General features: G+C 40.1%; 2 protein-coding genes across 4 annotated transcripts in view; one reads left to right on the top strand and one right to left on the bottom strand.

The window, feature by feature from the left end:
• LOC144076137 (histone deacetylase 7-like) overlaps nt 1–19,679 on the top strand; it is a 36,460-nt gene extending 16,781 nt beyond the window's left edge. For 2 of the 3 annotated variants that reach the window (XM_077603762.1, XM_077603763.1), the window contains 21 exons: nt 800–981; nt 1,135–1,222; nt 2,412–2,526; nt 2,602–2,678; nt 3,350–3,463; nt 3,811–3,902; nt 4,364–4,462; nt 4,583–4,727; nt 5,133–5,377; nt 5,871–6,065; nt 6,464–6,659; nt 7,302–7,435; nt 7,672–7,792; nt 7,887–7,936; nt 9,065–9,172; nt 9,701–9,756; nt 10,423–10,510; nt 10,870–10,989; nt 13,312–13,406; nt 16,532–16,650; nt 16,728–16,935. In XM_077603762.1, coding sequence (XP_077459888.1) covers nt 850–981; nt 1,135–1,222; nt 2,412–2,526; nt 2,602–2,678; nt 3,350–3,463; nt 3,811–3,902; nt 4,364–4,462; nt 4,583–4,727; nt 5,133–5,377; nt 5,871–6,065; nt 6,464–6,659; nt 7,302–7,435; nt 7,672–7,792; nt 7,887–7,936; nt 9,065–9,172; nt 9,701–9,756; nt 10,423–10,510; nt 10,870–10,989; nt 13,312–13,406; nt 16,532–16,650; nt 16,728–16,897 — 2,559 coding nt within the window. In that variant the 5' untranslated portion in view covers nt 800–849 and the 3' untranslated portion in view covers nt 16,898–16,935. The other variant, XM_077603764.1, reaches the window with a different exon arrangement.
• Nucleotides 19,680–21,309: 1,630 nt separating this feature from the next.
• Nucleotides 21,310–26,798, bottom strand: LOC144075852 (twist-related protein 2-like). The gene is made up of 2 exons (XM_077603281.1): nt 25,884–26,798; nt 21,310–21,999 (listed from the first exon to the last, which is right to left on the bottom strand). Exon 1 carries the CDS (start codon nt 26,643–26,645, stop codon nt 26,079–26,081), a length of 567 nt encoding a protein of 188 aa, XP_077459407.1. The 5' UTR covers nt 26,646–26,798; the 3' UTR covers nt 21,310–21,999; nt 25,884–26,078.
• Between the last annotated feature and the right edge of the window lie 596 nt (nt 26,799–27,394).

Below are 27,394 nucleotides of genomic sequence, written 5' to 3'. Positions count from 1 at the left end.
TCAATTCAACATTTAATAACATGCTCACGTTTGTTATTTTTATTTGTCTACCCCACTCTCATTGACTCGACTGGTTCTATTTATACATTTTTATTTGCTTTTGCGGCAAAGTGCCTACACTAATAATCATTTCTTTGCTTTTCTTGTTTTACAAATTAGGTTACAGTGATTGATCTTTAGATACGGAAATCTTTTTAGCCTGTTCACTAAGCAACGAGTCACCATTCAATCTCAACTGTGTTGACAAGCAGACAAATCCTATTGGTTTTAGTAACTCCTTTTATTATTCAGCTGTGTTTCTCACTTGACCTGCTGGGTTATAACGGCCCTGGAGGGATTTTCGCAACCCTGAAACTCCCTCACACAGATTATTATTTCACTGTGAGTCAGTCTTACTGTTGGGAATTGAGCCCAATTGGAGTTGCATGTGACTGTGGAACATAATGCCTTTGCGGAAAGACATTTACTGGAATCTTTGGAGTTTCACTTTGTACTGTTATCTATTAGTAGTGTTGTGGCATCTATTCACATTTACAGGTGCCCTCCGATTACTTAATAGTCAGTCCAGGGTGTAGCCCTATATTCCCATTTTGGATGAAATCACCTTAAGAGTCAATTCTTTCAATATTTTATTATTGATCAATTTGCAATTTTTGGTTCTATCTTTGACAGAATATGTTATCTGTTTCTCAATCATGTAGTCGCCACTGCATTTGTTCTTTAAAAAAACAAAAGCAAAAAAGGCCATTTTTTAATCCTATTTCACTGATCATGTTCTCTATTTTGTGAAATTCCATAGTGGATGCCATCAACCAAGGTCTTCTATTACCCAAAAGTGGGGAACAGTCCATGGACCTAAGTGTCACCCACAGACTGGTTCATCCAGGCCGAGATTCGGCTATGCTGGCCCCTCATTGTCCCTTGTTCCTGGGACCCTTTACCTCGCAGCACTGTTCCCAGTTTTCTTACAGACAGTTGCAGGTATGTACAAATGTACCATATCAGAATTACAGATGCTTATTTTAGATAGTAATATAATGAAAGCAGTAGCATTTTTCTTTTCTTTTTTCTTGACTGCTAGTTTATGATGGAAGTTTTAGCATCTTTGGTTTCATTAGTGTTTTTTGTTTACAGCGGAACACTGAAAAAAGGCAACGTGAGATGGAGGCTGAGGAACAAAATGAGCTACAGCAGCTGATACGCAAGAATAAAAATGAACAAAGTGAGTGCCTACCGTATAATATTTATTCATGTATGATTGTTGACATTTTTTATCAGAGTCATTGATCACTAAATGGGTCATTTCGCACTCAGAATTCAAAGAAATCAGACTTAAACAAAAAATATGTCATATCAGCCAGTTGTTTCAGTAAAATTAAGACCCAGTGTGTGATTTTTCATGTTGTATTTAGTAAAATTATTGCCCTGCCCTACCAATCAGTTGTTAAATCGACTTGATGGAATAACATTGGGATGTGGACCTTTTTGGCCTGGAAGAAATATACCTCCTTTTAGATGCAAATGATAAGTTGCCATTTTGGGACTGTAAAGTGGGGGTAGGGAAAGAGAAATACCCTCTACAAACACCGGTACCTTCTCATTGACCTCTACCATCCACCCTTTGTAACATCACATCCGTACTGTCAGAATCGGGGGATTCCCACCAACAACAACAGAAGTCTGAAGTGGGCAGACTTACATCAAGATGACTCTTGCAGACTGTGGGTATCCAAAATGGCCTTTGTCAAATCCCCCCAGAAAAGAAGTGCCACTATACTTAAGCACGAAGCCAGAAACCAGACAGAAAATGTAATGGTCTCTTTTTGTGGTTAGTTTGTTGGAGAAATTCAGAAGGGTTGTCTCCAAACATAACATGGCGATGCATTTCAAACCCACCAACACCCTCAGACCAAAAACGTCAGTTCACTAAAAGGACAATATCCCAAGAAACTTCTTTAAGAATGCAAACACTAGACAAATGAGGTGGTTTGGTGCACTACCTTTTATCAGAGTATAAAAAGATAGGCCTATTATACCCTAAGATTGCCCTCAACCATTAAAATAGATTCCAACCATGACATTTTATAATTGGAGAACCTTATTATGTAAGAGGTGAAAATCTTAAACACGAGAAAAAGTCATAACTGTCAACCTCGGCTAATTGCTTCCCTTAGGGAAGATCATTAAGTGATCATAAATCGTACAAATGCAACGCGGCACATATTGGGTAAAACTAGATCTGTTTTATAAAAGGCGTACTTAAAAGAAATCAACAATAGTTGTCCCATGGGGTACACAATTTGAAATGATCGAAAAATGTATAAAATATGGGGAAAATGTATAATATGACAGGTATATTTTAACAAACTGAAAGCGTAAATATTCCTCATCTTTTTTTCCTGAAATATCAGGTGCTGTAGCCAGTCCACTGGTGAAACAAAAACTCAGAGAGCACATAATTATGAAGAGCCAGCCCACCCATGACAGAGTCACTCCTAAACACAGCGGCCCTACACCAGCATACAGGTAAATCAAAACAAACTGGTAATACGATCCAACTGCTTTATGCTTGCTTAAGTGAATTTTGTTTTTGTTACCAAGGCACAAACTTCCAGAAGTGTCCACAAAATCTCAGCTATCAACAAGTGAAAGCCCGCGTAAGGAATTGCGTAGAACAGGTGAGTTATTGTTCTTCTTCAGGCTGAAAAAAATGACTGGGAATGTTCCATTTTTACCGTCTTTGTTTCATCAATCACAACAAGAGTATGACAAACTGAACAGGAGCGTACACTCGGTGAGGATAAACGGAAGTGATGAATGGCAAGGCCTGCAGAGAAAGAAAGAACTAAACTAAAGAACTAAACTGCCAAGTCATGAAAGCAACACTGACACAGAGACACAAAGACCAAAACTGTTACATAAGACTGAATTATGTGCGATGTTTGTGTAAAATGAACCGCATGAGAGAACAGAGCAGGTTTCTCTTACAATATGAATGACAGGAGGAGTGGTTTGAGTCTTTTCTTACATAATTTCAAAGCACACCAATCACGACAACTTTAATGAGATTATTTGTTTCCTTCATTCCTTCTTTTGAACTAGATCTTGGTAACTGTTGGTTTTTGGGATGCTGGGGCTTTGGATTGTGAGCAATGGTCCTGATATTTGTTATTTGTCCCAATGGCAGATTTTGGAAATATACCATACAAGTTAAAAGCTTTACTTGATGCGTTTAAAGTCATGCCGAGCTATTTGTGCATCTTCCATTGATGTTTTCTTAAAGCTACAATTCACAAGATAAGTATACACTCGTGCTTCCTTACATGTTTATTTCTGTTATTGCACGCAGTGTCTGAGCCAACACTGAAGTGGAAGTTGAAGAAGCTCATCAGCACAAGACCAAACCCATTACAACGAAAGACCAGCGCCCCTCCTGCTGTCAAACACAGGACAGAAACTCTAGGTAGAATGTCATGTTCTTACTTTCATAACATATTTCCTCCCACATTCCAAAAACATGCATGGTAGGCTGATGGGACACTCTAAACTGCCCCTAGGTATGAGTGTGTGTGAATGGTTGTTTGTCTCCTCGTGCTCTGCGATTGGCTGGCCACCGATTCCAGGTGTCCCCCGCCTCTGGCCCGGAGTCAGCTGGGATAGACTCCAGCACCCCCTGACCTTAATGAGGATAAAGCAGTTCAGAAAATGAATGAATGACTTTATCTTTGTGCATATTTCCAAACACAGATCTTATCTACTTTCCAAAGAACTACAGACAGTTTGACTTTGTATTATAATTCTTCCTTTTAGAGTCTTCACCCAGCAGCACCCCAACATCTGATTGTAGCTCTCCTATTAACAGCATCCTATCAGACAATGGAGTGATCCCACTTGCTCAAGAGGTGTGTACAAAGTACTAAATTGTTGTATAATCTAAACAATCTGACTTTTGTACTGTGTACTGTCTGCTTTTATATGACTTTTTTCCACTGCGTGCATATTTATAAACAACAATAGCCAGTGATTTGATACAGAACAGTCCTTTGTGGTATTTTCCTGTTATTTGTTAGCCAACAGTACAGGCAGTGTCTAGTGGACGCTAGACTATTCACAGTGAGATTCAGGGTCACACTGTCCCGTTTTGATTGCTCTGTACATCATCTCACTTGATTGTAATGAAACAATTTTCCCGTATACTGCTTTTTGTTTTTGTTTTTTCTTCTAGTTGACTCCACAGAATTGTCTGTGCTAAGAGACAATCAATAAATAAAATCAATTCTTTGCAGCAATCATGAAAATGAAAAACGTTTTTTTTGATCATTTTTTAAGTGCTTTATAATTTATATGTTCATCTCATGCACAGGCACAAAGGCTTTTGCTGAAGGATGGTCGACTGGCTAATTTCACCCTGCCTAATAACACAACTGCCAGGCCCAACATCACTGCAGGCCTTCCTGCTCAGGTGAATGAGTCTTTCAGTGAGACCCCTAAAAATTGGAATCGTGTTGATAAAAAAACAAAAGCATCAAGCTTTGTAACTCTAAGGAGTCTCCCATCCTCATTTGGTCTTTTATCCTCGCAGGTGGACCTGCGAGTAACAAGGACTTTGGCTCTGCCTCAAGTCTACTTACCTCATGACGGAAGTTTTTCAAGCCATGCTCACGGCCTGCACCCTGTACTCATACTGGAACCACACACGGGACTCGTCCACTCACGGCTAATGTCTTGTAAGTAAAGAATGACTAAAATACTTTTTGCAGCAAATGATTAGCTCAACTTTTAGAAATCTGCAGATATGGTGCAGAATTGTTGTGACAAGCCATTTTTCTGGCTCAGTTATTTGTCTATTACCTGCCTTTTATTTTATTATAATATAATAATAATGAACACAGGGACTCTCTCTAGTGGTAGTTTTGTGTTAATACAGTTCATCCATAAAAAAAGAATACATTTTAGTTTTAGTGTGTATACGTTTGGGGGATTTCTGTTTTTCTTAAATGTTGATTAATGTCAGTAAACTAGCCATGTTTGCGTATTGTCTTTTATTCTGTACATTCTTATCATATAGTAACATTCAACTAACTTTTTTCCTATTGTATTTGCCCTCCTCCTATTGTTCATTGTTTATCCAGATCAAGGTTTGAATCCACCTCCTCTGCAACAGCGACCTCACTTGACCTCCCCTACCAGACGGGAAGGCCTCAGCACCTTTTCCTGTCACAAACCTTTGGAACGAACGCGCTCCGAACCTCCACCTTACAGCCATTCGCCCCTTCCTCTGCATGCCAGCCTCAACTGTCAAACTCAGCACCAGCTGCCTCAGCAATGCCACAAAAGCGGGGTGGAGAGGTTTAAATTGAATTCCCTCCTGACCAAGGTGAGTGTTTGCAGGTGCAGACACACACAAGTTCTCTATATTAAATATGCACGGTAAAGAAATCATTCCCAACTACGGTACTGTCCCGAGGCCCATTAGTCTGTCATGAAGACAGGTGGAACAATTAAATGCTTTGAAATAGCAAAAAAGTACAATGAACCAGTCTAACCACATGCTGTCTTTCAGACAGCAAAATGAGTCATGACTTCATGCATGAATGTTAACTATGTGTTAAAACAAATAGGCCCAGAGTTCACCCTGAGTAGCAAGTACATTTGCGAGTATGCTAACTAGTTGAATATTATTTCAGCCTAAGGTGTTTCAAGTTTGTTTTGTTTTTTTTGTTTTTTGTTTTCTGTGGTGGACATGTAATGTATGTGACTTGGCCCACTTAGGGTTGGGGAACACTGATGTATCTTTACAATGTTGTGCTTGGACGCCATTTGAATTTCCTAATTCCATATGCGCTGAGAATCCTCCTCATCTGACACAGATCCCATCAGAGGACATGGACCTAGAGGAAATTGGGTCAGAATCCGGGTCCATGTGCGGCTCTGAGCCGGGCTCGGTTTTTGAGGACAGCTGTAGAAGGAGACAGAGTTCTGCCAGCACCGACTCTGTTTATGACACAGAGTCCACAACCTCATCCCGGGAAAGCTTGATTGAGTTATCGCAGGCCGTCAGTCAGGTAAAACAGACGTTGCATGATGCAGAACATTGCTTTTTTTCAGGGAAAGGGTTGCAGTGGTTTGAAAATATTCCTTGAAAGCCATGAGGAGTAATTTTTCAAACCCCAAATTGAATTTTATAAATAATGTTAAATACAAAAAGATATGGTTCCAGTTTTACATCTCTCTGCACATTCTTAACGCTTGCTTAAACAGAAGAGGGCGCTATATCTACAAAATTGGCTGTCAGCACTCCAATAGAGGAGACATCATTTTAATTTTAAATGTTAATAGTAAACGGTCGTAGTATTCCTGAAGGACATATAGAAGACATAAATTTGGCCTGATTATTTCCCTTTTTTCACGTGTTGCTACTGTTCAAGTCATTCATTCTTAATACTTTATGTGGGAATTCCAGAGGCAGTCGGTCCACCGAGCAGGATTTCACACGGACTCCCTTAACATGCCTATCCTGATGTGGCCTCACCAACCTTTGGTTCGAACCCAGTCCTCTCCAGCTTCGACCTCTCTGCCTCCCCTTCTGAGTGCATCCACAAACATGCCCATCTCTCTCTCATGTCCCACCGCAGAGGTCAAACTCCGTTTTACCACTGGTGAGTGGCCCGAAAAGAATAGACAACCAAGTTTGTTTTTTCCCCCCTTATTGTTTCCTTTCAAACAGTTCACCTCTCTTCAACGATGTTCTTTGGCATCCTTAATTCTTTTTTTTAATGACCACTGACAGACTCGACACCTCTAAAACAGTTATTTGTTCCAAACTACAAAGATTCAACTCTTGAATGGTGGTTTTATTTCAAGGCTGTTTTATGTTTGTTGCCAGAACTCTGAGAATGAGTTCTTACCCCACACCAAGTCCAACTGGACTGTGCCATGTTTATTGTCCTCTGACGTGCACATGTGCATTGAAGTGGCTTTGGCGAGGAACTGCTGTGGGTTTGTGGTAAATTGGACGGTGGAACTACTCACCAAGCTGACAGGCTCCAAATCCAAACCTGGTAGTCTGAGAGCTGGAACTGGCTTTTATGATTACACTGCAAGTGCACCAAATAAAAGCTGATCACAAAAGAGTGACGTAAATTGGGACAATGTTAAAGTGTCCTGTCATTTTTACTTAGAAGTGTGTTATTTAGGAATCAAGCAGCAAACTGCTTCTCCTGAATAAGTTAAAAGCAGAGGTTTGCTTTCGCTGTATCGAAAAGGCGTCCAAAAATACATATGTACAATATTTTTTACAGGCGTAGTTTATGACGCTCAGATGCAAAAGCATCAGTGCACCTGCGGGGACAACAGCTGCCACCCCGAGCATCCTGGAAGGGTCCAAAGCATTTGGTCCCGACTGCACGAAAGAGGCCTGCGGAGCCAGTGTGAGGTATGCAACAGAATGGAACACAATAACTATATAATCGATTGCTGTTGGACAATTATAACATGTCAACATTATGTTGTTTGGAGATCTGAATGTCTGTGAATGCCATACATGATTCACATCACTGTCATTTTCAACATAGCAGAGGCCGTAATTGTCCCGCGCCATGGTTCGTTGACATTTTTCACCCATCTGTATGTGTTTGCTTGTTTGGGTGTGTGTACTTTCTTTTTTTGTAGCATATCCGAAGTAGGAAGGCCACTTTGGAAGAGCTGCAGTCAGTCCACTCAGAAAAACACGTGCTTCGGTATGGCACCAACCCTCTGCATCGCCTAAAGCTAGACAACCCTAAATTGGCTCGTGAGTGATGCAGATATTAATTGACATTGCTGGCATTTAAAAAAAAAAAAGAATAGTAACATCATTAATAATTCTGATGAATTTCTTCCTGCAGGAATCTTGGCTCAACGTATCTTTGTAATGCTACCATGTGGAGGAGTCGGGGTGAGTGTATTCTTGTATCTTTCAAACCCCATTTAGTAATCAAACCAACTGCATCACTGATAAGCAACATGCAAAATTATTTATTGTGGCTGGAGGACATTTAAACCTTGCTGTTTAAAAGAACCTATGCGGGGAATGGGGAGTGTTGAAGGGAGTGGGAAAAAAAGTGTAGTGATAGAAATGGTAAAAATACTCTCACTCAAAAATAGAAAATCAAGCCAATTATTTAAATTAAAGATGGTCCTATAGGGAAAAAAAAAGCCTGTGGAGTTGCAAACAGAACTGCAAAGGCATTTATTTGAAAGGAGACGAGAGGAAAAGAGACTAAAGGGGGCTGGGTGTCAGTTGATAAGACGACTGATCTGCCGGGATTTCCGGCCCATGACTTTGCTTTCCGAGTTATTGGAACAAGATGGCAAAGTCTGTGATGAAAGAAATTCCTCTGATTTCATTGTTGCACGATGGGACACTGCCAGAAGACGTGACTTAAAAAAAAAGAAAAGGCTCATATATATAGAAACATAAGAGTAGTGGAACGCTGACTTGAGCCAACTTTGATGTCAGATCTTTAAAGCTATTTAAATCTGCATTGCCGTCAAAAGAGATGAAGTCCATAAATCCTACTCATGACAATTTTTTTTCAGGCAACTTTGGAACTAACACATTTTTCTAAAGTGATAAAACAAAACAATTATATTCATATTGTTTATTTACATTTTTTAGCAATCAATCAAATGTGATGCGATCACTCATCAAATGTTGACTATATCTATATAGTTCTATCAGAATAATATAGAAATGAACAAGAATAAAATCGAATAGAATCAACCTTTATGCACATGCCACCTCAACAGAAAACATACAAATAAATATACAAACAAACATAAAAAGATATTATACAATTTAAATAAATATATTTTTACATTGAAGATAAAGCTTTTTGTAGGTGCGGCAGAATGTTAGGAACACAAGAAAATAATGTAAATGTTTTGTTTTTTTCCTTAAAATCACATGATTGAAGGTTAAGTGCCATTCTTATTTATACCTGTGTTCTCGTGACCAGGATTGAGATTTAGAAATAATGTTGATTTAACCACTGTGTTTATTTATTTATTTATTTATTGACAGGTTGATAATGACACGATCTGGAATGATCTTTACACTGCAGCAGCTTCTCGCATCGCTGCCGGCTGCGTCATCGACCTGGCACTGAAAGTGGCACAAGGAGAGCTCAAGGTACAGCTTTAATGCTGACATTTTTGCTTGTATTGAAAATGTGCAGTTATCAAAACCTTAAGATGATATGTCTTTGACAAGAACAGAGACTAAAAAGCAAACATCCATTAAGTCTGGACGTAAGGTTACAATAATGTGTGCTATCCATGTTTCGCAGTAACAACAATGCAGTAAATGGAGCATTTAGTCAGTCTGACATCCAAATCGAGACCCTGCTTTAACAATTTTTCCCCCTGAGCCAACACATTTTCCCTTGGTTCTCACATTCCAATCTCGTCCTTGGGTTAAACTATATTTTGCAAATTCGCCTTGAACCATTGTTAACACATTAAAAAAAAAAATCTGACAACTATTTGTGCAAACATGTTTGGCAACTAACTTGGTTGTGGTTTTTACAGGCAACATTACTGACCAATCCACATTCATTTATCCACTCAGAACTTTTATTTTAAATACCTGTGAATGTCAATACTTGTGAATCTTTACATAGCCAGCAAGGTGATGATTTTCCTTCTCTTCCTCTCCTAGAATGGATTCGCAGTGGTGCGGCCGCCCGGGCACCATGCCACACACTCGTCTCCTCTGTAAGTGCAAAGAACATCTAGAGGCCTGTGTGAAAAATTTCAAAGATTTTATTACAGATTTGCTGTACTCGTAACTTAATGTTCAAGAACGGGCATGTGTGTGGTTGGGTGTGCACTCTATGGGTGGGCGTGGAGCAGTGACGGTCTTTGATTGGAAGCATTTACCCTTGCGACCACATTCAGCTGGGACTGTTTGCGTGTGTCCTCGGCAGTGCGTGTCACCAGTTATTCATTTTTTTTATGAGCAGACTCTATATATGATGTATTCTTCACATACACAAACACATTTATACAGTTTACAACCACTGTGGACCCTAAACATTCTTCCATTGTTTTTCACGCACGGCCATTTTTTTATGATAAGCTCGTATTTCACTATGTCACATAGTCTGTGGCCTCTGCAATTTTTCTGCTTGGAGATTTTTCACTCAGCGTGACATTCTCATATAAAAACACATTTCTCGTCACACAAAAAAAACATTCATTCCGAAAACATTTACATGTTAGCGTGTCAAGGGCCGCCTGTGCTGTGACTGTCGCAACCTGTGTTCAATAAGCACCACATGACTTGTTTTAGAAGTCCCGACAGTCCATATGGTGGTTGTTTGATATTAATAAGCTGATGAAATTCTGATAAACACATATGGCCTTCCTGTTTGTCCACAGGGGTTTCTGTTTCTTCAACTCTGTGGCCATCGCTGCCAAACAACTCCAACAGAAACTCAATGTCGGAAAAATCCTTATCGTGGATTGGGTAAGGAACCACAGCAAGACCAGGGTTGCTCATGCCCAAAAGGGCAGAGAAACAGGAGAATTGAATCAGACAGAATCTTCAATTAGACTTTTGTTCCTTCCCATTGGTGATAATGATTTCTTTTATAATATTTTTTTTATTGCCCACCAGGGTGGAACATTGTTGTTCGCTCGCCAACATGAAAGACAGTCAGAACCAATATAAAAGTATTGTTTATATTTCATAAATTGTCCAATAAATATATTAAGATCAGTTAAAATGAATAGAAATAAAAGCTAAACTGTCTCATCTCGTTAGAAATGCATATTCTAATCCTTAGTTTGTCCATTCAAGTTCTTCTGTTACTTTTCTATTTCCAGGATATTCACCATGGCAATGGTACGCAGGAAGCCTTCTACAATGACCCAAATGTCCTGTATATCTCACTACACCGCTATGATAATGGCAATTTCTTCCCTGGTGGTGGACATCCAAATGAGGTAGTTGTTGACGAAAAGCTATCTTATTAACTGCTTTCCTTGAGTAGTTGTATTAAAGATTTTACGTGTCAATATACCAAAACACAATGTGTATGACTGTCAAACCCAGATACTTTATACAGTGTAAAAAGATATGATGCCCCAAATGCATTGTGTTATGATTTTTTAATTGTTAATATTTAAAGAAATTATTTCTACATAAACTCTCACTTTAGAAACATCCACTTCACGGTTTCATCTAAAGTTTTCAAGATGTATAGGGCAAAAATAATCATAATTAATTCCTCATGACTTTGGCAAAAATTGCCTAATTTTCTTACTTATTTATATATTTTACCAGATTGTATGATCTTGAATTTCCTCAAATTTACATTGCCAAAAGGTTTGTCTAAAGAATAGAATAGAATTCTTTTCAATTTTGCTTGGTATTTCTACTTCCACCTGCCTTTCAAAACATGGCCGTTTGGCTTTTTGGCGATTGTCCATCGATGTGAAAAGGAGTGTGAGTTGTCAGTCCGAACGTCATGATTCTTTTATGTGGCTCCAATTCAAGGGAACTAAAAAATGTGCTGCGGAATAAATTGTGGTCATCTATGACCATGTATTTTGAGTTGGATCGTTAGTTAGGATAAGCACTGTATGTGTTTAAAGTGAGGGCTATGATTAGGTAACTAGCGCTTACCATTATGGGTCACAGCAATTCCTTTAGAAAACACTGTCATCATGTGTAATACCCCCTGACTGACACAGGTAAAAACATTCATAGAAACCACATGTGAGCTGCTTCAGTCATTAAAACTCAAATTCGCTGAGAACTAATTTTTGATGCGAGATGAACACAGCTGATGACTGAGATCATAAGCCAGCAATTACGTCTAATGTGAATTTAGAAAACAAGGTACTGGCTGATGCATTCCACACAAGTTAAAGAAAAATATCAAATCGATGCTTCTGATACAAATCCTTACATATCTGATTTTTGATTGTAATGTTCGTTGTTCATGTTTGAGCAGAATATGGTAGAAGTACCAGATAAGCCACAGAGGTGGGGCAATTGCTACTGCAATGTCGTTTTAATTGGCCAATTCTTGTCGTTTCTGTGGAGTACATTTTGACAGCCTTCAAGGGCCCTATTTTGGGCCTGGGCCCCAAGCAACTGCCTGGCTTGCCTGTCCGCTAGCCCCTCCTCTGGGGAGGCCAATGAAATCGGCGGGCTTCCCCAAATCCAACTCTGCTGAATGTACTTGTACACGATCCCTCCGTACCCACTGATAGAATTCTCAAGCCATTCAATCTCACGCATCCCTTCTCGTCTTCTCCCGTCTCCCCCCACAATAATGAGGCCAAATGGTCAATGTTTTCCCATAAATTCCCCTGATGTGAATAGTACATAAAACGCTACGTTGACTTGGATGTGGGTTTGCCTGAAGTGGCCCTTCAACCTCTGTTCAGCTCTGCGGTGAACCGCTGGAGTCTCACTGTCCCCCCGTGTAGGTATATAACTCACCATGGGGTACGGGTTGTGATGTCATAGTCATAATGCGGACTGCTGTGTACCACACAGTCACCAGTGAAGCACTAATCTATTCCAGCAACCCTTTCAACATGAAAGGGAAGACATAGAACAGAAGAGCGCACAAGATACTTGGAGCAATAGAAGAAATTGTGGGACTGTGTCTATGTGTGCGTGTCTGCGTGCGCTTGAGAGTACATTACCAGTTGGCAGAGAATGGAAGGCCTCATGTGTTTTGTGTTTGCCCTGTGAACATCCCTCCTCCAAGACAAGAATGGAGTCGGGCGTTCTGCAATGCTCATCAGCATTCTTTCTTCCTCGCGCAGCCGTACGCACACACATTACCACACCTTGTTGCCAAGAGGGTGTCAATCTGCCTCCACACGCTCCCTTCAAACTGACACATTGACGGATGGCAAAGGGCTGAGAGAAGGGCTAAATGGCTGTTAGCAAGACTACAAAGAGAACCAAGAATCCCAAAGACCGATCCAAGACTGGGCCTTAGTTCCCCTCAATATGTGAGGTCAAAGGAGCCCCTCTATGGCTTCCTTACAGTAATGGTGGAGAATAAAGCAATCGGGTGTGGAGCTTAGGGAGGTTGCTGGTGGTGAGGCTGCAACCGGGCCTCTCGGGGGGCCCGATTTGCGGGCGCAAAGGTCGGCGAAGGGCTAAGAAGCATTTCATAGGATGCGCGGAGAATCTTTTTATGTTCATATGTTCAAGCGAGCATACATATCACAGCTGGTATCACATTTTGTGTGCATTTAAATTAATATTTGCAACATTTGCCTTCACATGTGCAATTCCAGGTTGGTGCAGGGGCAGGTGAGGGTTTCAACGTGAACATTGGATGGACTGGCTTGAACCCTCCCATGGGGGATGCCGAGTATCTGGCCGCATTCAGGTAAAAATACATTTGCTCATTTGTAGAGTTACAATACAAGTTTTAACATTAGCGGTTTATTATTATCATTATTGATCATTATAAAAAAACAGCATCAGCACACAGTATAATACTTTTACTTACTAGAGCAGATCACTTGCAGCTCTCCACCTGGTAAAAGTGTTGCTCAGGCTCAAGGTCCCCTAACTTATGAAAGAATGCGGTTCTTATGTACTGTACTTGCTTTTATGGATCGGATTGGATAACTTTATTCATCCCGTATTCGGGAAATTTCATTGTGACAGTAGCAAGAAAAGGCATAGTTATAAGTTAGATGTCAGATGTTAGTTAGATGAACCCAAGTTTGATCTAAATGAGTGTGATAATTCAGCATCATCAATAGTTCTGTAGATTGAGACTCAAACCCTCAACTTGTGAAAGAGTACAAAAGCATGCCTTGGTTGCTGCAGTATTATGGCACTTACAATAGATATAGATGGCGATACTTACCATATCAATAAAAGTTCCATATTAACAGCATACCTAAAATATAACTTATGGTAACTTAACATTCATCTCTTGATAAACCAATTCACTAAAAAGAATGTTTACTTGTGGATATCACTCATCTCATATTTTCTTTGATTTCCGATTTTATTTTTCCTGTAATAACTTTATTGTTTTAGCTCAGTACTATGACATGTTTCCACTCGTGGCTCACTACCAGATGATGCAACTGTACTTCAGATCAACATCCCGCTTACTAAGTGGGTGGGCCCCTCGTCAAAAGAAAAATGCTAATGAGTTTGCCGTAATGGTTAAAAAAAAAAGGAAAAAAAAGAACCCATAGGCCGCGTATGCCGGCTTTGAAACACTAAGTCCAGTGTTTACTAGAGTTTAGAATGGTAATTAAGGAACAACTGGTTCTTTCCGGCGCAGCCGTTCGCTTAGGGTTTTTCACGCGGCATTGGCAAATGAGAAGCATTTTCTTGTGTAAAACTACCCTAACTAACCACAATCTTTGCAGTATCGTGTAATTCTGTAGTTTCCGGTTTCCCCGTGGCTGTACCTGAGCCTCGGGGGAAATTTAAGTGACCCTGCCTTTGGAAATCACAACATTTTAGAGAATTAACATTTCAAACGCCATATAGTACATAGCTGAAGAGAGATTCTCTGTTTCTCCGTTCCTTTGTCTAGTGTCATTAAAATTGGTAGATACATATTCTGCATAAAAATGATCATATAAACCACAAGAAACATAAATGAACTGCTGTGTTGCTGGGAAACGATTTTCGTGTCTCTTCCAAATGTAGTTTAACATATTGCTTTGTCGCTTGAGAAGGTGGCTGGTACTGTTAATTTTACAGTCATTTAAAGTGTTAGCATCATCGACAGTGATTCTATTTAGTGGCAAACAAAATAAGTCATTTTGTTCGCTTCAAAGGCCACATTCTTGAAAGTATGGAAGAAAACAAACTAATAAAGCCATGGTTGCAAAGTACATTTTTAGGGACTGCAAGCAGACATCCAGTGGTGGATTATGTAAATCTCGCTTGCGTGTTTGTGTTAGACCACCCTTCAAAAGTTAAAATGTCATCTGAGGAGGAATAAAGATGGATTGTTCCGTCTCGTATAAGGTTGCGAAAGTCATACTTTAGTGTTTTCTGCTTTCTAATCCTATACCAATCATCTTTGGGTAACATCTGCTTACCGCATTACTACCAATATTGTTCACTTAGATTAGGTTTTGTTTGTCTGTTTTGTTTTGATTCATTTATTTACTGTTGTTCCGTGTCCTAAAAACACCTCAATTTAAACAAATAAATTTAATCTGTCTACTATATCTGTCCGTTCTAACAAGCACATCTGCTTGTCACAGTCAATCATTCGATCACCTCAATCACCTTCATCGAATTGTGCTAGAACAACAACCTATCGTAATTACAACCACTCTAACTATTCAAATTAAGACAAGAAGTGAGCAAGATTAAACATTTCCGCCAAACTTCAAAGCGCAAAGCATAATGCATCGCATGTAAATGTCTCACTGCATTTGTTCTCATTAGGTGATTGGTGAAACTGAAGGCATGACACGCTAAATGGACACAATTTAATGCATCGTACATTCCTGTTTATGCTTCTGCTGCGCTGCCAGTTTGCAAAGTTTAATTTGAATCCGTTGTTTGGATGAGAGGGTTTTCCATTCCAAACTCCCTTCGGGAAAGAGTGAAAGCGAGCCAGCCTCAGGTCGATGGTGATGTGCGTCTGTTTTTGGCTGCCTGTAAGTGACAGGCATGCGGGTCCCAGTGGTCGGGAGACTCAAGTACAATCAAGCAAACGCTCAGTTGCGATGAGGTGAGGCGTCATGATGTTTTCTGTATGTCTGGACGATCGTGACGCTGGCACGCATTTAAGGTGCTTCTACCGGCCAGTAGCGCCGTGTGTTCATCTCTGGCTGGCTACTGATACATCCTAAAGTGAGGAGGAGAGGAGAAGACAGAAGGGGAGAGCGAAGAAGCGGGGGGTGCAATTGTTAGAGAATCCAAAGGCGGCGTAATTAGGCCCAATGGATTCCAGATGGGTGGCTGTCAGTGACGTGAGAAGAGGGACGAGCTCCTAATGGAAACCAGACGCGCGTAAACGCCTTTGAACTGCCGCGGAAAGAGAAAGAGAACGAGAGAGAGAGAAAGAGAATCAAACGCGGCATGAGCCGTGTGCGCGCTTTGGCAGCCGATGAGGGAAGGAAGTAAGGACCCAGGAAAGTCTTCTCCTCAAGTGCACAAGGTGTCTCATGTCGACCTCTCTGTGTCACCGGCCTTTCTTAACATGTTGTTTCCACCTGTGCTCTTTTGCACATGTTCTTACCTGAAAGCCAGCTGCTTATATGAACTGGTGACCAGTCCGGTGTGTGCCCTTGCCCAAAGTCATCTGACGTCACCCGTGAACCTGTGATGTAGAAATTTTGGGCTAATTTAAATGTAAAACAAAGTTAACCACTAATGGTAAAAACAAAACATTAAACAAACTAATTCTATTAGGAACTCCGATTTCAGGTTTCCTTTGTACTGTAAGTTCAAACGGGGCTTAGTGAAAGCACTGTATATACAATATGAAGTCATCGTGTTTACCTTTGTGGTACTCCTCAGAACCGTGGTGATGCCCATCGCCCATGAGTTTTCCCCTGACGTGGTGCTGGTCTCAGCAGGATTCGATGCAGTCGAAGGCCATTCGCCGCCACTGGGAGGGTACAATGTCAAAGCCAAGTGTAAGACTCGGTCTTCTTAGCATTCACAAAGAGAAGCACAGCACTAATCTGCGTTTAAATTCATGCGTGTCTACCAGGTTTTGGGTTCCTTACTCGACAGCTGATGTCTCTAGCTGGGGGCCGCGTGGTTCTGGCTCTGGAGGGTGGACAAGACCTCAAGGCCATCTGTGATGCCTCTGAAGCCTGTGTCAGCTCTTTGCTGGGAATGGAGGTGAGCTATTTGAGCTATTTAGGGTTAATCATGTGATTTTTCTTTCCATCTTACCACTGCCTCTTTTTGGGAACCCAGGTGGAGCCTTTGCCCCAGTCCGTGTTGGACCAAAAGCCCTGCGATAACGCCGTGCAGTCACTACTGAGTGTCATCCAGGTTCAAAGTGAGCAAAACATTTCATTTGCCTTCTCATTGGTGTGAAAGGAGTTGGCGGTGTTGGCACTCATTCTATCATCTCACTTGGTGGCCCGGATTCACCAAATTAACAAAATACGGTCTAAATGTCCATTTGCTTGTCCTAGACTATCATTGGTCCAGATTTGTTCAAGAAAAAGCAAATTGGTGCCCTAAATGTTATCAGTTTGAATTTATACAATGAAATATTGAATTTAAAAAAAGAAGAATGATAAAAGAACTCACCTGTTCCGCAGAAATATTGCCAGTTGCGACTTCTGAAAGCTCTCAGCTGCCTGAAGTCGTTTTCTACTGTGGTTCATTTACATTGATTTCGCCTTTTCCAATTATTACATTCTTAATCGCTGTATCAGAATTTGACAGTTACAGTTCAGCACCATTGGCCATTAAAGATCAGGTAAATGTTGGATTATTTTTGGATATTACAATATCCATTCATTTATTATCGCTATCATTCATATTGTTTAGGGTCATAGGTAGTTGGAACCAATCCCAGATGTGAAGTGCAAACTACACCCTGGGCCGTTGTCGTTCAATAACAGAGCCAAATTTTTCTTTCTTTTTTATTTTTTTACACTTACTAAATGTAAGAAACATTCTCAAAACTTGAAGTCAAGAACTTAAGCCCGAAATGGATTTCTTCCTATTTTTTCCTTTGCGATAAGTGTTCTGTGGGTAATTGGAAAAAAAATCCAAGTTCCAAACAGTTCCGTTTCTATTGTCCTTAATTGAATCTGGTGAGGTTCTCACCTTATTCTTCCTCCTCTTCATCACTTCTGCTCCCTGGTCACCTCTCCGTCTTTGCACCCCCAGTGCTCATCCCTCCCTCAAGCCATCCCACACGCATCCACCCACACACACAAGGCCGCCCTGGCTCCAATTATCTTCAAACACTTCTTTGGCACACGACCTTCGCAACATCCCCTCCTGATTGCGCGCAAATGTTATCCCAACCAAATTAGATTAATTAAAAATATTTGCAAAGCCACAAGAATGTTAAGCCTATGATTTAGGCCTAGGGTGAAATTATATGAGAGTTGTATTCTCGCAACACATTGGCCCGATTGAAACTTCCTCTCAGTGCGTGTCACACGCCCTTTTAATTTACATTTCCGATGTTATCGACAAGGGTATTTAGACCGCAGGCTGTTTGGATGGCGGAAAATTAAACAGCTCCGAGCGGACGATCACAACCTTCACATTCTTCTCACTCGCTCTTTTTATTTTACGTCAGGTGACTACTGGCAGAGCGTGAAGGGCTCGTCCGCCACTGTGGAGCTGTCTTACCTGCAGGCGCAGAGGCGCTGGTTGAGGAGAGACTCGGACAGCGATGCCGTCGACGCCATCGCCGCACTGTCCATGGGAGCCAGTCCCTCTGACAGGTTAGATCACATGTGTCAAAGTAGCGGCCCAGGGGCCAAATCTGGCCCGCCCCATCACTTTCTGTGGCCCGGGAAAGTAAATCATGAGTGCCGACTTTCTGTTTTAGGATCAAATTAAAATGAAGAGTATAGATGTATATTAAATTTCCTGATTTTCTCTTTTAAATCAATAATTGTAATTTTTTAATCAATTTTTTCTGTGTTTTTAGTTCAAAAATCATTTTGTAAAATCTAAATATATGTATAAAAAAGCTAAAATAAACATTGTTTTAGATCTATAAAAACTGAATATTCTGAGTTTTTAATCCAGTTCTTTTAGTCCATTTATTTTAAAAAAATCTAAATATTATATCTAAAATGGTCCGGCCCACGTGAAATCAAGTTGACGTTAAAGCGGCCCGCGAACCAACCCGAGTCTGACACCCCTGGGTTAGATCAAATGTCCACATAAAAAGAAATCTGCAAAAACTATTACCATTGTCATGATATCAAAAAGGCCTGCATGCTGTTATGTTAGTCGTGATTGGCAAATTGATTTGGCCTGCGGCGTTAGCAAAACCAACTTCTTTATAAATTTAGAGTATCCAATGAATTGAAAATACATTTGCTTTATTTTTGACACACAATGTGCGCTCTTTGGAAATATAGAAACAAAACGGCTTTTGAAATAGAGAAAAGTGTAAACAATGTTTCATCAAATGAAAAACAAAAAAATAATATAGTCTCCAATATCAAAACAAATGGTTACCAGATGCAAGTTTTTCATTTTCACAAGCGGTACTACAGGACATGTTTGTTTATGTGAAATTGAGACATTAAAATTTAGTCATGTGGTGCCCTCCTGAAAATTACAGACGAAAATAAGGAGAGTTTAAAAGAGATGCATTGTTTTATATGTTTATTGTGTCGGAAAGAGAGGATTCGCTTAATGAAAATCTCATTTTTGCAAGCAATTTTTTTTTAAATTGTAAAGAATAAAAAGGGGACAAGTGTCCTGGGGCAAAACTTAGTTGCTCGCCCAGCTCGATGGCTCATACCGAACTGACCAAAGCTAGTTACTCTGCAGCTAACATCATGTCAAGGAAGTAGCTATTATACGTCTTATTTAGTATTATATAAACAAAAGCACAAGCATGTTTCTATAGCCGCTAAGAGGTTAGTTAAATTGGACAAAAGAAAAACTATGCAGGCTTTCACCATATTGTTTTGTAGTGTGACAAATCACATTACTCATACTCTTTCTTGTTAAATTAGGGAAAATGCAGACAAACCCCTGGAGAAAAGTCATTCCACATGAAGGGGGAATCTCCGAAAGCAGACGACCTTCTAACATTCCTTAAAGGAAGCACACACACACACACACACACACGTGCCTGTGAAGAAGAGCAGATATACTCATTTGATGGCAAACCAAATGAAATAACCCATTTTGCACTATGGACCAGTATGTTGACATTTGGGCCTTTTTGAGCTCAGATTTAAAGACTTGTAAGGAAGATTTTTGAACTAGTAAAATCAATTTCGGGATTTTTAAAAAAATCTTTTTTCCCTGGGCTAGACATATTGTGTTTTTTGACAAAGCCCAGCGTCATCACATCATAATCTGCAAGGTGTTGTTTACATGTGAGACAAGCTTCGATTCGGGGTGTCCAAATCAAAGATGACTGATTTCAGGTTGCTCGGACTTGATGAGTTCAAGTGAAACTTTGGTGTTTTTTTTGTGTGTCTGTGGATGAGCATTCCTGCTGTATTTGTAAATAAATTAAGTACTTAATGTCTTTACTAACAAAGAAACTGTCAAAGAAAGTTTTTGCGTTGCAATAGTTTTTGGCACGCAGCTATAAAAGTTAAAAGAAGTTTAGCACATTATTTCAACAATGTGACATTAGTGGACCAGCATGGCTTTTAAGTTTTTGAATGTTGAGATAAAAAAAGAGAAATCCCCATCTCAAAGAAGGACCTATCAAATGTTTTAATTTATGCATAACATTCTTTGAGATGCTCTGCTGTGACAGCAAGATGGATTTTTTATTCTTTTGTCTTTTAATACATTGTGCCAGCTCAGCCCTCTTTAATATGGAGATGTTCATGCAGCCAAATCACTGTCGAGCCATCTTTAATGTGCTATCAATGTGAAAGCAAATCCAGCTAATCCATCCGTTCTTATGTTGGAGTTGTACTGACATATTTTGTCACCTGTTGTCTTAATGAATGCTTATTTTTATGAAGAAGAAAACTCGTCCCATGTGCTTTTGTAAAGAGACCAAATGGTGAAATGAATTACCTGACCGAGCAACATGAAGGACACTTTGACATGACATATTTTTCATTGTCTGGTTTTTAACCTTGTTTTCTGTTTAAAAGGAAAAATCAATTATACTCATTTGAAAAAAAATGATTTGTTGTGTCCTTGGTCTCTGTTAGATTATTAATATTTATAGGATAAATAGTAAGAAGTTTGTACAGTATAACCAAATAATGTTCAACGAACTAAAGACATTTTTTTTGTTGGATGCAGTATGTATTTTTACCCTTTCATGCACAAATGATGATTTTTATTTTTATTTTTTAGCCCTTACAGGACACTCATTGGCTGCCGTAACCGTCCAGTCCATTTTCACTTATATATGACAGCTCATAAAAATGATTAATAATAAACAAAAATAGCCAAAACCACCCTTGTGATGCCAACATGATAACTGTGCTGTCCATTAAAAAAAAACAATAAAAAAACAACAAAATATTTGAGAAAAGTTATATTATTGCACCACATGCCATAGTCCAACTTTTCTCTTTCAAAACAATAACGGATTTTTTCAAAATCAAGCAAATAAACAAATGGAAAATGATACATTTTATTCCGGCAAGACTATTCAATGCAATCGATGCAGCAATCGCTAAAAAAATTGTTTATTGGCCACAACCTAACAAAGATGATCACAAGCAGATGCAAAATGCTACAAATTGAAGAGCAACTTGTTCACCTTTCAATGTGGGAGTGACTCCTTATCAACACATATTTTACACCATATTTTTATCAAGAAACGCCAGAAATACATCAATCATATGTTCTCGCATTACGCTATAACACAGCATAAAATATACAGAAGTGTTTGTGTGTGTGCGAATGCTGGAAGTAGTTCATTTTATTTACAAAGGAAAATCAGATGCGCTGAATGTGGTCCAAATACTGCCAAAGTACATTAGAGTGGACTCCACTTCCCTTTGAAAATCAGAGTGTTTAGCTTATTAGCATTTTACCTGTAAACAATTATCAGCAGTGCCCATGTCAGAGAAACCCACGGGCACCCATTTTGTTTTAATGTCACTGCAGGCCATCCGTTTATCGATGAAAACATCATTTGTAAGCGTCCATAGCTAAACTGGCACGTCCTCTCAGTTCACTGTTCAAGAGTCAAGTTGGAGGAGCATTTCTCAATGTCATAAGTCAAGCACGTGTCCAATGAAAGGGGAAAATATTACTCCTTCAAAATGTTCAAATGACGCTGAAGCAGGAACCTTTCAATGCCGTCAGTCGGGAATTTTCCCCTCGTTGGCTTTCTGCAGAGAAATAGAAACACGGGTGAAGATTCCTGATGATGCCAACATTTTGAGCGCATTTTCTATTTTGACTTTGTTTACTCTACTTTGACATATTCTCTTCTCTGGTAAGGGTCTGCGCGTAGGAATCACACAATTCTACGATAGTCTTAGATTCCAACAAATCAAGGTTCCTTTTCCATAAAAGTCTATCATCAAACGAGCCAATCATAAAAACATACATACGTACAGATATCCTGCACATCTTCAGTGACACATGGATGCCTACGTGTCAAATAAGCCACGATGCATCCACATGCCTGCAGCTGCATGGACAAAACTGCCCCACCTCCGACAACTTTGACTGTGCGTACATCAGTCAAAATACAAATATCTACTTTTGAGTTAGTGTCTAAAAATAAAGACCAGTATCAAGAACCACAACTTGTGCACGAAGATTTCAAAAATGGGCCACATCTGGTGGCAGATGAGTAGAAGACTGAGATTTATGAATAATCGAAGCGCGCTCAACAGCTACTTAGGCTAAACTGTACATCACACACACACACACACACACACACACACACACACACACACACACACACACACACACACACACAGACACGTGGGTAGAGCCGCAGTGGATCCAAGTGAAGAGTTTTGTGATTATAGTTTCTACAATTGTTTTTCCTTAAGAAGATAAATGTCTTATTTTTAAATGCCACATGAGATGTGTGTGATTGTCTGTGTGGTATAAGCTGTCCAGTTAATTGTAGCGAGACGCACTCCAAGTGAAAATGCAAGCTATCATTTTGCTCATCACGATGAAGCCGTTTTGGCATTCCATTTTAACGAGACAAAAACGTCTAGTCTAGACACGAATCGAGAAAATCAAATCGCTAAGTTAATAGTATATTCTGAATAAAACTGTAAATGTACAGTTTGTGCAGAAAAAAATCATTTTTTTAAAAAAACTTATCTGAGAATGACTTGGATGATACAATTAAGATGTAAAATACATTTTCATCACAAGAAAAGCATTTTAATCATAGCCCTATTTTTCTCTCTGATACTGAATGTTTTTAGATGTCCTTTGACTGAACAGTTTTCTTACCAAGCAATTTATTGACAATTTATTTTAAAACCCCGATGTGTTGTAATCCTTGCAATATGGCCAACAGTGATATACTTTGAAGTTTACAGTATTAATCAAAGAGGATTATTCTAATCTCTCACTCATCTTCCTCTGCGTATTCGAGGTCGAGTCGCTGGGGAGGCAGCTTCAGATCATTGGAATATATTATTTATGTTTGTTTGTTACTTATTCATTTTTTGTTCATTTGAAATGTTTGGCATTACAGATAATTATACAGATGACATATTTCCTTCAGGTATGTTCTGGTATTTCATACTGATACGGCTCCATTTCTATCTTGTCATATTGATCATTTAATTGTGAGAACTGATGCACATCATCAGGGTCTTCACAATGATACATTGCATTATTTCTAATATAAAATTGAAGGGTTAATTCAAGCATTTGAGTGATTTGTTATTTCAAAAGTGTCTATCACACTGGTGCCATTAATCAGTACCCCAGAAGTAGCTCTCAGTTTCAAAAAGGTCAATGACCTCTTCCGTGGGGTAATGCGCTTCCCCCCATTTCCATCATTAGCATTGTCCTTCTTCACTGATTGGCTGGGATACATCACATGTTTCTACTGGCTTATCATTAGACACGTGGTGCCCATTTATACTCAACCAGTTTAAGTTACCATCTTTGCCCTGTAAAGTCTACTTTTTCCTTGCTTTTCATCTTAATCACTTTATACTGCTTCAGGTTATAGCTGTGTATAAAAAGATTCCAGTCGCTTCTAATTGCAATCATTCTTGAAAGGGGTGATTATTAAATTGAGGGAGATGCCATAACTCAATGTATTTGCCTTTAAGCTTATCATTAACCCTTTTCTTTTATTGGATTGGATAACTTTATTCATCCCGTATTCGGGAAATTTCAGCAAGAAAAGGCATAGTTATAAATTAGACTTATAGAAGTATAGATATCATAATTATAAAATTGTGCCTAACTAAACTCTGATTGCAATATCAAATCTTCTTGGTACAAGCAAACTAATAATAGAAATGTGCGAAAAAGACAACAAGATCCCCGCAAAAATAACTCTACAGTCTCTTTGTAGAATGGTAGTTATGATATTATCTATTAAAAATTCCAAAATCTATCCCATTTCCTCTTCGACTTATGATCAATATGAAGTGTGGAGCACATCTGCTCCTAACAGATGGGCGCAACACCGGGGTCAATTCGAGATGCTTTGGCCCGCTGCGGCCCGCGATGCTGCGACGTTGTCTCTGAGGACCCCTGCCGCGCCGATGATAACAAGCAGATCCGACAAAGTGGACGGTAATGACTACCGTGTTGCGTTCAAGGACGCTCGGCTTTCCACTCGGGCCGCCGAGGCCCTCCGAGATTTCGTAATAAGTGAGGGAACACCTGCGGTGAGCACAGGCTTTCTTGTGAGTGTCTGGACACTGTCATGCACTCTATCCATTCTTTAGTAGTTGTAACGTGACTCGTCTCATATTGATACTTCAAATTATGAGATTTTTGTTGTTGTTGTCGCTATATTTACTGATATCTGGATGATAGTTTGTTGTTCCTTTCAATGCCGTTGGTGAGTTAACACATAGGAAGCAAATATCTGCTCCATTTACGGATTAGACACACATAGACTGTTGCACAGGTCTGCACTGCTAATGAAAGCTGACAACAAATACACACTGGCGCACATGCACGCCTGACCCCAGCCCTATTCCACACACCTTCCAAATAGCTCACAAGTGTTTCCAATCTAAAGGTTCCTGCTTGTCTGGGCCCCAAGCGCCGTCCCTTGATTGCACGACACTGGATACAACATAGAGCACATAACATGCAACATACTAAATCCCCCACTATGTCAAGCGAGGGGCACGCTTTTTACATTTCCGTTGTTTATCTGCTCAACAAACAGATTTCTTTTGGATTGTTTTGAATGTAATCTTGTGCAAAACTGCGGATAAGGGAGTACTAAATTAGCGCTTTTGAATTAACATTTCATTTGTTTTTTGTTTTTTTCACAAGGAAATGATGCATACTAATTTGACAGGCTTTTTTGTTTTATTAGAAGCATTTGAAATTTCTTTTACTGCTGACTTTAATCTCTCTCCCTCTTTAGACAAATGTTTACGTTACGATCTGAATTTAACAGGCAGGGAGAAAATGCAATTTACACATGTAGACAGAAGCTATAATTTCCTTTTGGTATTGAGGTGATCTCTAAACATTAAATGCATTTTCAAAAATTGATTTAGCATGATTAAGCAGTCTAGGAACTTTTTTTAAAGAGTTTCTGTTTTACGTAGATACTTATTTCAATTTATGAGTCCCCTGAGAATTTTGCTAAGAAGAAGCTGGGATCTGCATTATTTTCCCCATGAATTAGCTTAACTGAAACCAGTATTTTTGATTCCCTTCATTCAATATGTAATGGAATTAATAATGCCAATGCTCTATCAGAATACAGTTTCTCTCAAGAAAGCTGCAACCGAACGCACAAGCATGACATTTTTCCATTTGTTTATCATAAACATTTTCACCACAATGCAGAATACAAACAGAATAAATAACAGTTTCCTTCCTGCCTTGTTATTTGTTTGTTGAGCTCAAAGACAAATGCTGGCATAGTGAAGCGGTTTTTGGACTGTATACAGTACAATGCAGATATAAACATGAACGCCTCTACACTGATGTCATAGGAAATTCAGATCTGTTGTTTGCATGTTTGCATGTGTGTGTGTGTGTGTGTGTGTGTGTGTGTGTGTGTGTGTGTGTGTGTGTTTATTCGTACCTGAGGGTTAGCATTGGAGCGTCTCCCTCCACCGGATTAAACTGTGGGACAGACAGTAGGAGCGCAGTGGGAGGATTGGAAGATTGGAAAGGACAAGAGATTGATGAAAGAAATAAGGTCAGACCAGAAGATTTAAATTAGAAATACAAAAGAGAGAGTTGGAGGGATAGAGGTGAAGACGGGAGTGAGGGGGTCCTAGTGGCTAGCAGACATGGCCCAGGCCCCCTCCATCCTCCAGACGGAGAAGGCGTAGCTGAGCCTCTCGTGGGCCAGGTAGTTGCAGCTGGCCAGTTTAGCGTCCATCTCGTCGCTCTGCAGCACCTGGTAAAGGAAGTCAATGTATCGCGATGCCAGTTTCAGGATCTGGATCTTGCTCAGCTTGTCCGAAGGGAGCGTCGGAATGATCTTGCGTAGCGAGGCGAAGGCGTCGTTCAGGGACTGAGTGCGCTGGCGCTCCCGTACGTTGGCGATCACTCGCTGGGAGTGGAGGTCCTCGAAAGGCTGGTCGGGCCGGGGGCCCAGCGAGGCGGGGGCCAAGGTCACCGCGGCCGAGGGGCTCTTTTTCACCCTCTTTGGCCCGCACGGCAGGACGCCAGTGGGACTTACTGCGCCGCTGTCCTCCGTCAGAGTGTCTTTCTTGGGATGAGGGGATCGTTTTCGGTGACTTGTCGGGTGATTCTTTTTGGAGCCTCTTTCCACTTCTTCTTCGCTGGCTCCCAGACCTCCTTCAGGGGAGTTAGTGCAGGACACTTCTTCTCTCATCTTCAAACTTCTGGAATCTCTTTCCTTATTCTTTAGCCTTTCCAAAAACAAACTAAACAAAAAAAACAAAATTTCGTCTTGTCTTACGACTGATTCTCCATCGGCAGGAGTTCTCGAATTCCGACTTGTTCGACTTCCCTTTACAACCTGGCAGATAGAATAACAACAAACCATCTGACAGGTCACACCGCCGTCACCCTTTTTATAACCAAACGCTCAGTCGGGGCCTGTGGGCATATTTCATTGGCTCAGCACACTTCCAAGGGGACGTGGTCAGGGCAGGGTAGCAGGAAGTGAGCGTCGACTGGGCGGGCAATGAAGAAATGGGGGTAAGTGGTCCTCTCGGCCAATCAGAAGTCCCAACTTAATGTTGCAGTGATGACTGAGGCTTTATGGTTTCCAGATTGCGTTCGTGCATACTCTCTCATTCACCATTGCACAAAAGTCAACTGAAAGGAAGTCGTTAAAGCCCAAATTTTTGAACTCACATCCTTGAAAACTGTCAAAGAATGCACAACCTCAACCTCTTATTTTCTTGAAACCAAATTTCCACGACCAAAATGCTTAGCCTCATATCTGCATGATTTCCAACTTTCACATTTGATAATGAAGCTAAAAGCCAAATTTCTCACATTCAGTGCCATTAACTCCAGATAATGTAATATATGTATTTCAAACGGTGTGTATAATGTATTTAGTCTCTAGAAAGTGAATGTTGGATGAGACACTCCACAGTTTGGCCATCAATT

Source organism: Stigmatopora argus, chromosome 6 (genome assembly GCF_051989625.1).
Source record: "Stigmatopora argus isolate UIUO_Sarg chromosome 6, RoL_Sarg_1.0, whole genome shotgun sequence".
Lineage (NCBI taxonomy): Eukaryota > Metazoa > Chordata > Actinopteri > Syngnathiformes > Syngnathidae > Stigmatopora > Stigmatopora argus.
The sequence above is the reverse complement of the archived record's forward strand: the minus strand, read 5'-3'. Positions and strand labels throughout refer to the sequence as shown.

What these genes read in the sequence shown, in the direction of transcription:
- LOC144075852 (XM_077603281.1), bottom strand. Translation starts at nt 26,645, where the DNA reads ATGAGAGAAGAAGTGTCCTGCACTAACTCCCCTGAAGGAGGTCTGGGA.